The sequence below is a fragment of the Miscanthus floridulus genome, chromosome 6, assembly GCF_019320115.1.
Source record: "Miscanthus floridulus cultivar M001 chromosome 6, ASM1932011v1, whole genome shotgun sequence".
Taxonomy (NCBI): domain Eukaryota; kingdom Viridiplantae; phylum Streptophyta; class Magnoliopsida; order Poales; family Poaceae; genus Miscanthus; species Miscanthus floridulus.
In genome coordinates, this window is record NC_089585.1 from 71,794,839 (window position 1) to 71,808,901 (window position 14,063).

Sequence of the window (14,063 nt, forward strand, 5' to 3'; positions counted from 1 at the left end):
AACACTTAAGAAGTGAAAACAGGAAACAAAATGATGTACAATACTGCTGAAAGTGAATACAAAAAGTACAAAGTGGTATGCTTGCAAGATAAAAACCACCTACGAGTGGGCAATGAAAGGGATTAAAGCAGAAAGAGAACAAACACTGCATAAAGCGAATGAATAAAGAACTAATGTGGAATTGGTTATCAGTAGAAAACCAGGTAGTTCTGAGAGATTGGGACTCAGAGACTGCAGCGTACAGTTGACTGGGGCAAAAGGACACACTAGTAGGGAGTAGGGACTATAGCCTGGTTAACCACCAGAGATGGCACCACAAACTTGCCTCTGATATTTGCATTTTCTCTTAAGGAACCTTGCTTGTGATCAAACATGCTTAGAAATATGTAAGGAGCATTACTCTTTTACATTATATTCATGCAAATACAGTATAGTCATTCTTAGTAGAACTTTTATTGTACATGCTGGGGGCGGGGTCACATCATGCAGCTAATTGTACTAAATATTGAATCTTACCTTTTCTTTCTCAACAAATCACCATTTCATACTAAACCATCAATAGAGACTTATTTTCTTCTTTGGTGTTTGCAGGTTCACACGTCAAAGTAATTGCAGGTACTGCTGCTAATCAAACATTCCTTGTATCCAAAATGAAAAAGGATATCTATTACACACAAATTCTCATATTTCTCGACTATGGCTCTTAACAATATCTCATACCCATTAACAACACCAAGTGGTGCCTTCTTATCCAGACAGTATATTGATTTCCTGTTCTCTGCTTGCCAGCAACATCATCGGTGGCCACAATAGTGCTTCTTTTGTTGACGGTGGCCACTGGACTGTATCTTTCACTTAAGACAAGATATAATGAGGAGATACACTTGAAGGTCGAAATGTTTCTCGAGACATATGGCACCTCAAAACCCACAAGGTATAGTTTCGCTGAAGTCAAGAAGATAACAAAGCGATTTAAGGAAAAAGTAGGCCAGGGTGGATTTGGGAGTGTATACAAAGGAGAGCTACCAAACGGAGTGCCAGTGGCAGTCAAAATGTCAGAGAACTCTACAGGAGAGGGAGAAGAATTCATCAATGAAGTTGCAACCATAGGACTAATCCACCATGCAAATATTGTGCGTCTCCTGGGTTTTTGCTCTGAAGGAACAAGGCGTGCCCTTATTTATGAATACATGCCTAATGAGTCACTAGAAAAATATATATTCTCACGTGATTCTAATATTTACCAGGAACTACTAGTGCCAAAGAAAATGGTAGATACTGCTTTAGGTATTGCCCGAGGAATGGAATACCTACATCAAGGATGCAATAAACGCATCCTCCACTTTGACATCATGCCTCACAACATCTTGCTAGACTACAACTTTAATCTAAAGATCTCAGACTTTGGCCTAGCAAAACTGTGTGCAAGAGATCAAAGCATCGTTACCTTGACAGCAGCAAGAGGCACTATGGGATATATTGCACCAGAGCTATACTCTCGGAATTTTGGTGGGGTATCCTACAAGTCGGATGTTTACAGTTTTGGCATGCTGGTTTTAGAAATGATAAGTGGAAGGAGGAACTCAGACCCAAGTGTTGACGGCCAAAATGAGGTCTACCTCCCAGAATGGATCTTTGAGAGGGTAATCATTGGGCAGGACTTGATACTTGGTAGGGAAACAACAGGAGAAGAGAATGAAAAGGTGAGACAACTGGCCATCGTGGCACTATGGTGCGTTCAATGGAACCCAAGAAACCGACCGTCAATGATAAGGGTTGTAAACATGCTAACAGGAAGATTGGAGAATCTACAGATGCCCGCAAAGCCTTTTGTCTCATCTGAAAGTCACGAGGTGCCATAAAACATTGAGCTACTACGCTACCATTACTTTTAATGAATAATTGAGAGAAAAATCTAGTTACTCAAGGGCTTCACAGCAATGCATAGTACTAGCATAATATGGTTTTCAATCTTCCCACTGTATCAGGACTAGGCTTATGAATAAAAGTCTACAGTTATTTGCAGCGCATCAGATTGGACTTGAGTTGTAATTTAATAGTTCAAAGACAAAACGTCTTTTCCTTTCATTATTCTGTTCTTGCACTGATTTGTCCAGCCTACTTAATTATTATTCTGTAATGCAGTCTTCCTTTTCCCCAGTGCAGCACTCAGGGAAAAGCAACATACACTGCTTGCATAATCAGTGACTCGTTGAGTCAGTAATTCAGCACTAGATGGAGAACTCCACAGGAGAGTCCTAGGCCAATCATGTCATTTTTATTCCATCCCAGCTACTGTATGATATATTTGCAAAATGTGAATGGATGGACGCGGGTTTGACCATAATTTATACTCCGAGATTCTGCAAAGCTAAAATTAGTGGAAAGCAGGCGACAAGGATTATTACCTCGAAGGAAAAGGAGGATCTCAAATGAATCGAGCGAGGAGCAGAGAGGCCGGCGAGCGAGCAAGAGCGTCCAGCGGTTTAGCCGTTGAGGTGTAGCATGGCGGGGTGAATAGCGGAGCTATAGGGTATAGGGAAATACGTGAGGCTTCCTAACCGGCAGTGGAATGTTGAATCAAGCTCAACGAATTTGGGCGGCGCCTGCAAGAGATCGCCGTCACGGCGGGTGGCGGCCGCCTCGGCTGCGAGCGCAACACCTGAACAGGCGACCAGAGGGGGGGGGGGGGGGGGGGGGGGGGGGGGGGGGGGGGATGAATGGGAGCCGATAAAAGTTTCTTCAATAAGAAACTCGGCCTATGTCCAACGCCCCTATCAATCAATCTTCAAGATTACTGACGGAAAACACAACTAGTCATCGTATATACTCATGTCCAGATCACACACACGTAGCGACAATCGACAAGCAATCAACAGAATAATAAAACAAGTAAATAGGCAAACGTATGGATTTAACCGGAAGCCAAGATGTTGATGAATGGAGTAGCTGTTGCCAATGGCTTGACCCTGACAGCAGCTTGCTGGTGGCCGGCAAATAGCAAGTGCTGAACTTCCGTCCTGGCGTGCTCGACCAGCAGCAGCAGGGAACGGCAACAACACCCAGCGGACGGCAGAAACTGGACTCCGCGACGGCGCGCGGGAGGTCCCTGGCGACGGCGGAACTGAGACCCCCAGGTGACAATCTGGAACAGTGCAGAACGCAGAACCAAAAGCAAACACAACTACCCTAGCGACGGACGGTAGGAAAAGTAGATGCAAACAAAAAGGAACAATTCACCAAGATGAATGATTAACTCCAGTAATTGTTCTACAAAAATGCATCTAGCCTTCGCCCGATCGTCCTCCCTCTCTTGATTGGAGAGATCAATAAAAATCTCTCTCTAGACTTGAAGACCTAGGCTAGATCGAGAGAGAAGGTGTGTTCCCTGGAACCCTAGGCACAGGTACTGTTCCCCCATGAACAGTAACTCGCCCCAAAAATCCCAAAAGCCCGACCACCTCTCAACCCTAGGTGCCACATATTTATATCTCCAAAAGGTGTCCCACCTAAATTACAAGACTGTCATTACGCGACATAAACGACACGTAATGGCATGATAATCATATCCAATCAATCACGTCCTCCATGGCAAATTCCGCGATGTTCGTGATCCCTCCATCTCCGCGATGTGATCCTCGCGATGTCGCCGCACGACCATCCGAAATCATATCGCGATCGCCGGAAATTTCCATCTCCGGCCACGCCCGCCGCACGAGCGTCCCGGTACGTCCTTAGTTTTGTGGCTCAACCAAGAAACCGTCCACCGACGTCCTCCCGCCGTGTAGCCAGATACAGTAGACGTACACCGCACAATCTCCGTCCCTCGAACGCGAGCGTCGAACCACCCTTCACCGTCCCGCGATTCATCAGCATGGCATCCTATCCCCGTTCTTCACAGATCGCCGCATGATTAGTCTCCACCTGTCACCTGCAACCACAGCCTGCCAAGAGACACGTCACACGCACACCGTGTTGTCAATCGCTCATCACAAGGCACTAGCCCCATGGGCATCTCACAGCGGGACCCTGCAAGTGCGGTGACGAAGAAGTGGGGCCCATTCCACAAAGTTGGGTTGGGCTTTTGCGCGGTACGACGGGCTCCTTTTGTGAAACGAGTTAGTTCACCAACAGCGTAGAGGTAGAGAGCCCATCAAAGCTCGCGAGTGGGCCCTTTGTGTTACCTCTGCAGTTTGGCAGGATTTCCAGTCGTCCCGGACATGTTTACCTTTGCATCCATGCACGCACTGGGTATAAAAATATTTGTTAATGATATAGTATAATAATGAAAATATCAGCTAACACTATCAACTATAATTCATTCATGCGCAGTGTCAAGTATTGCGATTTACGAGTACAATCGAACCATTCTATAGTCAAGCAAATGAAGTATACTCACAGCTCACCGGAGGCTGAGGAATCTATATCTATATTTATACCCTCTATTTTCTTATCTGGCCTTCTTCCTACTAACTAACAAATCGTACTTTTCTGATCCAATTCGTGACCAAAACCCTTCCTTCATAACAAAAATGTGGAACAGCCATGTAAAAACATAATAATAATAATAACAATAATAATAATAATAATAATAATAATAATAATAATAATAATAATAATAATAATAATAATAAAAATAAAAATAAAAGAATACTAACGGTATCAGTATAAATGATGTTGTAAGCCTCACGGGTGATCACCACGAGAGTTTAGGTACGACACGTTAAAGTCGAAGACCAAACTAAAAAATGAATGACTAGCGCCTGGACATCTGGATGAAGGGGACATCTGGACGTCCGCGTCTGTAAGTCGTTTATCGTGCCGTTTTGTGCGCCCACGCAGACCCGCGTTGGCCCGAGCATCACCATCATCGAGAAAGAGGGGGAGGGTGCGGCGGATGCCCAGCTGGTGCCGGAGGAGGAAGAGACACCAATGCGGGGCAGTAGAAAAGCGAGGAGGGAGATGCAATATCCGATCTACTTTTGAAACATCCAGATGCAACACTTGCAACATACGTCTGAAGGTAGATGAAACACTTAAAACATGCATATGAAACACTTGCAACATACGTATGGAAACAACTGAAACACTTGGAACATACGTCTGAAACACTTGTAAAAACATATGCAACATCTAGATGAAACACTTGCCAACATAGTCTGGAAAAACATATGAAACATTCAGAACATACACTTAAAACATATGTATATAGCCATTGCAACATGTGCAACATCTACTTTTGCAACATCCAAATAAAACATCTGAAACACTTAAAACATACGCTTGCAACTCGGCCTTTCAATGCAATGTTATCTTGTTGCTTGGACGAATTGAGGTTTGTCGTTGTGGAGCTCGACACCGGCGCAGAGGTCGACAGCGGCGCATGGAGCTCGTCATGCGGTAGCGGCGAGGGCAACTCGCGCGACAGGATGGCTTCACATGAAGCTCACCCCCCTCGCCGGCTCACCAGATCGGTGGAGGTGGCCGCGGCGAGCAGGCAGCGCAGTGGAGCGCGGCCGCGGTGAGCACGGGCGCGGTGAGCACGGCCGCGCGCGAGCAGGCAGCATGGTGGAGGCGGTCGCACGCAACCAAGCAGTGCAGTGGAAGCGGATAGGAGCGAGAGAGGGCGCAGTGGAGAATTTTATTTTTTTGGCAGGGTGCGGACAAGAGGGAGTGAAGACGCGATAGCGAGGGGGGAGATGCGTCCGTCCGCATGGACGCCCGTATAGTATGAAATCATTATCGAACGAAAAATAGAAAGGACGAGCAAGAAAGGATGAATCGACCATGGCAGAGCTCTAAATTGAATCGATGGCACGGTAAAGTTGTAAAACAATGGTTTGGATTGACAGTTGTGGGTTTGGTGCTAATGACGGGTTGCTACATGGTTACTAGCGCAAATGTCATCTTTAATTTGACAGGGGACAAAGAGAAAGGTGGATGGGATTATATAATGGAAAAAAGTCTACAAAACCCCTAGGTGGTCTACATGACCCCATAAACTATAAAACTAGGTATTATACACATTAAACTTTGTAAAACTAGGCAAATAACCCCTAGGCTGGTTTTGCTAGCGGTTTTGCACATGTGCAACATTGGCTTGTTTCGATGACATCAACCCCAGGTCGTCTTGTTGGTCGTCACCGACCTGGCCGCGCAGCTCGCGGACCTCGCCCCACAAGGGCCTATCCACGACACGATCTGCTGCTACTGGCCCTTGCCCTTGTCCGTCATGGCCTCGCGTCTCCAGCCCTCGTTCACCGCGCTCATGGACGGCGCATCCCGCGTGGTGGCATCCCAAAATGGCCGCCTCGCCGCCACCGCGCGAACTCGAGGGTCACCCACACCGTCAGGCTGGGCGCGAACTCGACGAACAGCCCCACTGGACCCCACGCATGCACGGTGATCACCGTGGCCGATGAATGCAGCAGCGACCGTCATGTGATGCAGTACTCTTCCTACCGTGTGCTCCTCCTCTAGAACCGCCACAGCTTCACGGCTCCGGTGCTACTCCCCGGACGCAAGAAGCTGGAGGCCAGAAGCAGAGGTGATCGACGCTAGGATCGGCAGGACCCAGCTCGCCGTCGGACTGCACGCCACCATCGTGCGCCGCGGGGTCGTGTTCTGGCCTCGCCTCGCGGTGGCTAGCTCTGCGGCTCGACTCTTTGTTGCAGCCGACGCTTGCTATGTCCGCGGCGAAGAACAACGGCGAGACGATACGCAAAGACGGAGACCCGATGGTGATTGAGACATCGTGGACTGCGGCTGCTTGCTGGGTGAAGTGTTGATGTGGAGGTGGACAATGAAGCAGGCGCTGATGAGGGTGCACATGGTGAGGCGTGGACGGGCCCGTGCCAGGCGAGGTACGTGAGCAGCGTGACCGATGTCGGAGAAGACAACCTTGGTGGTCACGTCATCCAAACAAGCTAGCGTGGAGTGTCACATGTGCAAAACCGTTAGGAAAACCAGTCCAGGGGGTTATTTGTCTTGTTTTGCAAAGTTTAATGTGTATAATACCTAGTTTTATAGTTATATGGGAATTATGTAGACCACACTAGATACGTCAGGGGTTACGTAGACTTTTCCCATTATATATAATCTATTTTTGGTGGAGGGTTTGGAAAGAGCCAAACAGAAGAACCTTCCAACAAAATTCCCTACAACCAACACAAGTTGTATTGCTATGTAAAGATGAGATACAATAATTCCAGATGGCAACAAGACTGCGGATGGATAGCCTCGAGTTTCTAGTTTGTTTATATAGTAGAATCTTTCACTACTATAAATTGATTTATCACTATCGCTATTTTCACTGTCGTAGCGATAGAAGCGACGGTATGATACCTCCACCGTCGGTTGACCAATAGCGAGGCCTCCTAAGGGAGGAAACCGGCAGTTGAAACTGCTACCACCGACGGGTTAACGGTAGATGCGACAGTGGTATTGGGGTTGAATTTCCTCCGTCACATGAAAAATCGGGCCGACTGGGATACACATTTTGGTCGGCGGTCCAAAACTAGCATTTGGTCAACCGGCGGTAAAAATTCAATGTGACTGTTGAATGCCCTCAACTTCCAGGGCTATCAAATCACCATTACTTCTAGCGCCTGAAGCCAAAGAGCCGTACCCACTGCTCTACATATTCTTCAAGCCCGGTGCCCTCTGAAACCACCCCTCTTCTTCATCCATCATCCCCTTCTCTTCCAATCTGCAAAGAAAATGTCGGACAACCCCATCAAGTTTCCAAGCAGCCCGTCGTCCAGCGAGGATGACTTTGCAGCCCACCAGTCCTCCGAGGATGATGTCTCCTCCGACGACTAGAGGTCTTCTGATTATAGTCCTCCGTGGAGCTCCGAGAAGGAGGACCCAGAGGAGGAGGATGGGGACGATGCCGATGCCGACACCGAAGATGACAACAATGACTCCGACGACTCCGACTCTAACTCCGACTCTGACTTTGCCTCGCCTCCTCCCAAGCGAGCGAGCGAGAGGATCATGTGTTTAGATTAAAGTAGTTTATAGTTAGTATAAGTAGTTTTAATAGTTTAGGTTAGTTATTACGCTTTGGACGAGTACAATCATATACTCGTCCAAATTGTATCTATATGTTACATATATATAATGAATCAATGAAAAAAATTCTATTTGCGCAGATTTGATCTCTTCAATGCCACCTTTTTTATATGAAATGCAAACAAGTTCTTTCCAATACTACTTTCAAAATGCCAGTGCACTGATTTGATCTTTCGACGAATGCTTTTTTGTTTTTCTATATATTTGTGAATGAAGAGGAAAAAAACTATCATGTACGGTTGTGGTTGTTTCCAAGAGAATATAAAAGCAGTTTAACCGCTGACAATCGCCGTATTATAGCGTTGGATTAGCATGGCAATGGTCGGTTTAATATGGACACTGTTTAACTTATCCCGTGCCGTCCGATCTCACTGTCGGTCAATCTGGACCGTCCGTTTGGCAGCAATCCTAGAAGCGCCTGGTCCGTTCCCAACTCCCCTCGGGTCCTGTCGGCGCCTTGGCGGCAGTTCGACCAACTAAAAAACCCTAATATGAAACCATTAGTTCTCCTCACCCGTTGTTGCTTCATCTTCATTCTCTCCACCCGTTGCTTCATCTTCATTTTGACCTGTTGCCTATACTTGCTCTGCCTCGAGCACCTTGCATTGTCGTCGTGGACAATGCCCTATGAAGGTTAGATGGATTTGGTCACCCCCCTGTTTGCATTTAGTTCCAATTGATTTTGGGTTCGGTATCAGTTTTGTTCATATTAGGAATTTCTTCATTGCAACAGATGTCTTACTTCGGAAGAAGCCATTTCAATGAGAGCAACCTTGCATTTTGGCGGCTAGGGGTGGCACCAGGACCCCAGGTGATGTTGTTTGCTACTTGGGGATGAAGCATTCACCCAGACCGACTGTTGATTGTTGAAGCCGTTGTTCGTCACCTTCTCGGACCATAAAATTTGACAAGAATCGTTCAAGACCATGTTTGTGGAGAGATTTTTGTGCTTTGTAGGACTAGATAGGAAGTGGACATACTTTATAGATACAATGTGTCCGTGGACGGAGATGATGTCATCTTCGCTATGGTTCACTACCTCTGGCTTTCGGGACCACATCAACGAATTGAGTACCTTAGCAACTGCCTACCCATCCGACATTAAGTCTTAGAATTTATGAAACATTTATGTTAATGAAGTTTAGATGTACTGATGAAGCCTCTGGATTAATATGTATGAGTACTGCATATTCATTGAACTATTACTTCGGTTGAACTGTTAATTGAATTAGTTGGTCTTGACTGTGGTCCACATGTACACCTCTATGTAAACATAGAGGATCCAAAATAGGCCTTCTTCTACAGGCGGATAGTACCCTGAACAGCCGGAGACATAGCATTTCATCTTGGCAGGAGTGCGAGGGTTTTCTAGGATGTTTTGGCGCCTTGGCGGGAGGCAAAAGCGTAGACAATAAAAGGCTCGGGCCGACCTCTTCATTCAGAGTGTGCAACACTTTGAACCCTGATTGCTCCATAGCAACATCTAGCTCCAACTCCTCCCAGTGGTCAGCACCATCCTAGGGCGCCATCGCGAGAAGAACACTAGCTTCCAACGGAGGAGGCTACAATAGGTGGGGGCCGTCCATCCTGTGCCATGTCGAGAACCACCCCTACGCATACCAGCCACCACTTTTGTGTCGCTGTGACTTGAAGATGCCTCAATGGGTTTCGTGGAGTGATGGAAACCCAGGACATCGGTGCCACTGATGCTGCAGGGTAAATAATGTAACTCAATTTCTTTCTTGTTCATTCTATTTTCACAATGCAAATGTTGAAATCCCGCTGTACTTATGGTAATTTGGTTTTTTTGTAGCCAGACTTAGATTGCAGATTCTTTAAGTGGCACGATCCCCCATATGGAAAATATTTGAGGACTTTGATTTTGGATTTACGTAACAAGATTTGGGAGCTAAAGGAGGAGGCCAATGTTACAACAAATGAAGAACATCTGCCGGAGGGAGAAGAGATTATACCACAGATTGAAGAAATGGCCAGGGTTCCAACGAAGATGATGAAAGATTTCATACCTTTGAGAAAGAAATGTGCTTCCTATTCTTCTTTCACCTATTTTGTACTTACCTTAGTTCTTGGTATGTTCATTAGCAAGTTGCTTAGTTCAGCATAGTAGATTCAAGTATCAATTTATGTATTAGACTGAAATCTATCACTTTTGTACAACTATTGTTGAACTAAATGCAAGGTGATTAACTAGGTGTTTAATTTATTGAACTGTAAATGATAGTAGATCCAAGTATCAATTGATGTGTCGAACTGAAATCTATCACTGTTGTATAACTATTGTTGAACTAAATGCAAGGTGATTAACCAGGTGTTCAATTTATTGAACTGTAAATGATAGTAGATCTAAGTATCAATTGATGTGTTGGAGGCATCCTACTTCCCTGGACACTAGGCCCTGGTACAGGGGCAACCAATTTATTGAACTATATATACACTCTCCTATGGTCCTACCACACCTTCCTCCCATCCATTCCCCACTCTGCTCCCTTGCTCTGCTTCACCTTGCTAGCGTTGGACAAAAGGCAGCCTCTTGTGTCCTCACTGCTCCTTCACCTCCAACCTCACCGATGCACAAATCTTCAGCACGCCGTCTCTGCTTCTCTTGTCCATCCGGATCTAAGGTAACTGCACTAGATCTACTCCTTCACTGGATTCTATATTCCTTTATATTGCTCTATCGTGCTCTCGGGTCCTTCACCTCCAACCTAGCTACATTAATTTTCTTGGATCTGCAGATGAAAATGCGTCTTCTCATTCTGGATTTTGTGGCCTTTTACCTCTATGGAGTGCAGCTTGTGTGCCTTATTGTCCACAATATTAGTTCACTGAATTAGTACTTTGTGAACAAAGTCGATGAGCTAAATGAAAGTGTACCAATAGATGTGGACAGGGTTATCAAGGCTCGAGATGACATGGAGATTGACAATGGTCATGTAGAGGTCGACAACGATTTGTAGGATCTTATCGAGATTGACAATGATCCCATGGAGGTCGACTAGGATCTGCATGGAGAATGATGAATTATGCAACCAATGATATACATATGAAGGCCTTTTAACTTTTGTATAGTCTCGGCCTAATTAGTATCTACATTTTAGCTTTCGACATGCTTGTTAGCTTGGTAGTGTTGACCTATTTATTCGGTATGAATGTATAGAACTCAAGTTGGATTTCTTTCAATTCGAGAGTACTAGCATTGTGCTTTCCATATGTTTTGTAAGTGTGCAGTTTGGCTTTCTTTCAATGTAAATATGTGTGCTTTATTATTCACCATCAAACACAAGTTGGCTTCCTTTCAATCTGAGTACTAGAATTGTGCTTTTCTTAGTTTTCTAAGTGTGCAGTTTTGCTTTGTTTCAATGCCAAACGTTAAGATTGTGTGCCTTAGTGTTCATCACAGTATCATACGGTGGTAATAGGACCTAGCCACCGGTGATGGTACTATGCATTCACCGCCGCTTAGTTGTAAAATTTTCAATCCCACGTTTGAACCCTCCCGCGCGAAACTGATGAAAGTTCGATTCCTGTGTGGCATAAAAGTTATGCAGAGAGCAAGCAACCCCTGCCCCAACATCCCCCTAACCCTTCCCCCCTACCACCGCCCCTCCCTCCCCCCACACACATAGCTTTTCTTGTCCTCATTGCTACTGTTCATCATTGCCACTCCTGCTCATCACCACTGCTTAGCTCTTGCTCCGCGCTAATGCACATCGCTGGCTTGCCTGCATAGATCCATCAGCATATGAACTGCTACCATCACCGATGTTGCCACTCGTGCTCACCATCGCCAGATCCAAAGGCAAGTGTAATAAGGCCTTACTTGCATCGTCGTCCCTTCTCCTCGAAACTCATCTCCTTACTAATGTTTATAGATGCAATTCCATGGCAGGGCAGCCTTATCTCTTTGGCTGCTGGTGTCCTTCTAGATGAAGGAGGCCCGCAACATGAGGAATGCAGTGGACAACCTCTCAGACGATGTGCTTGCCGACATCTTCAGCTACCTCCCCGCCTAGTCCTTGTGCTGTTGCAAGTATGTCTATCGCTCCTAGTGGTGCATCATCTCTGTCGCAGAACCGACCAATTTATAAGAATACAAGTATAATGGCAATCCGCAAGCGGTCGCACTGTCATACTTGAACCCATATAAACCCGGTAGTCCGTCGAGTACCACGACGGGTCTCGATAAACGATTTACAACAACCAAGATCGTACAGGATTCAACATACATGCCACATATTACATAAAGTTCACAGATACTTTTCATCATCAGAGTGCGAATAGAAAGTTATTACAAACCGAGTTTGATAATTTAAGCGGAAGCAAATAAGTTCGAAGATAAGTTTCCAATGTAGTTTGATACAGTGCCATGCCAGATCACGATCCACAAAAGCAAAGATAGGAATTACTAAGGAAGCCTGCCCAAGGCTTACTCCTCATCCACAGCGGGATAGAAGCAACTCTTGCAATAACCATGATACACAGTGCCATCTGCAACAATGGGAAAATAAACCCTGAGTACGAGAAGGTACTCAGCTAGACTTACCCGTCATGAACCAGAAATAAAATGACTCCAAGGATTATGCATGGCTGTATAAGTGGACGTATCTGGACAACATTTTGCGAAAAAAGCAATTAACCGTTGTACAGTTGTGATTCTTTTATCAAGTTAATTATAACTATCCATTTCTAGGTTAGCAACTATCCTATGCCAAACATGTGGTATATTATTTAGAATCATACAATAGTAACCATAGCAAGTATTGTAATTCCATATTCATTTGAACCATCATGTTTCATAACACAGTTACTACGATGTTGGAGCTAGCCAAGTTTCTCACTATCCGGGAGAGACGGCGATTCGAATCGATTTCAACCAGCTGGGAATTTATTCCTAACACAAACCCAGATCTACCAGCCACGATAGTCTTAGGTCACCTTTGGTACAACTCAGGTACACATTTCGCGGGTTCGTACTGCGCCGCACAATCTGGAACACCAGATGCCAGGATGCTCAGGCCAAGCCTGCCCTTGGGCTCAGTCTGATCGTTCCCCGGAAGGAGCGCACAACAGAACGATTCCCGGCCTGAGTTGAATTACTCGGCTTCGCGGTCGGAACGAGTTATCCGGCCAGCTAAGTGAGAGGCATGCGTTCAATCTTGTCAGAAGTTCCAACAACGGTACGGTCCTTGATCGACACAGACGGGGATAAGTCCACACCCAAGACCTCCATGCCTTGTTGTCTCCTTATCGACCTCCCGTTCGGTCTCAATTTACTTTTACCACATGGTTCTGTTCCACGATAGCAGATATAGCCAACCGTGCTCCGGTATCCACCTATATCTCGCAGGTGACAGGACATCACCCGACTTCTACCGGTCTAAGCATGGCTAAGCATAAATTCGATCCTGGACCTATACCGGTTAAAGGGTTAATATCTGGACAAGGAATGTACATGCATCAAGTGGTTTCATTCAACTCTTATAACCTAATGCGTCAATCATAAATACGTAAGTAAACATTTGTAAATTACTGGGAGACTTATAATGCTCCGGGGCTTGCCTCGCAGAAAGGAAGTAGGACGATGGTCAGGGCACTCCGGAAGCTCTTCAGGGTTCTGCTCCACGCCTTCGGGAGCGGGGACTTGCGGATTCTCCTGCGGGTTCCCTTCCTCGGCTTCTTCGAATTCCAGCAACGTGATCTCTTCCTCCGATCCTAGATGCATGAGTATGGTATGAGTATTACGAATGCATATATGTTAACAAGTGCATCACGTTGTTTGAGTAGGTGCATATCTCTTCTCGCTTACTACTTAACTACTCCTACAATGCATCGACTATGCCATAAACAGTATCTACTTGTTTCACTCATAAATGGAGTTCGACAATTCCAAATCTAGTGATCTTGGACTTTCTGGAAAGCTTATCAAATTTTCTACAACTTTGTTATTAACCATTTTTACAGTCTACATC

General features: G+C 45.6%; 1 protein-coding gene across 1 annotated transcript; it reads left to right on the forward strand.

Moving 5' to 3' along the window:
* The first annotated feature begins 596 nt into the window (after positions 1 to 596).
* Positions 597 to 1,862, forward strand: LOC136458366 (rust resistance kinase Lr10-like). The gene is made up of 2 exons (XM_066458313.1): positions 597 to 615; positions 790 to 1,862. Exon 2 carries the CDS (start codon positions 897 to 899, stop codon positions 1,860 to 1,862), a length of 966 nt encoding a protein of 321 aa, XP_066314410.1. The 5' UTR covers positions 597 to 615; positions 790 to 896.
* The last annotated feature ends 12,201 nt before the right edge of the window (positions 1,863 to 14,063 follow it).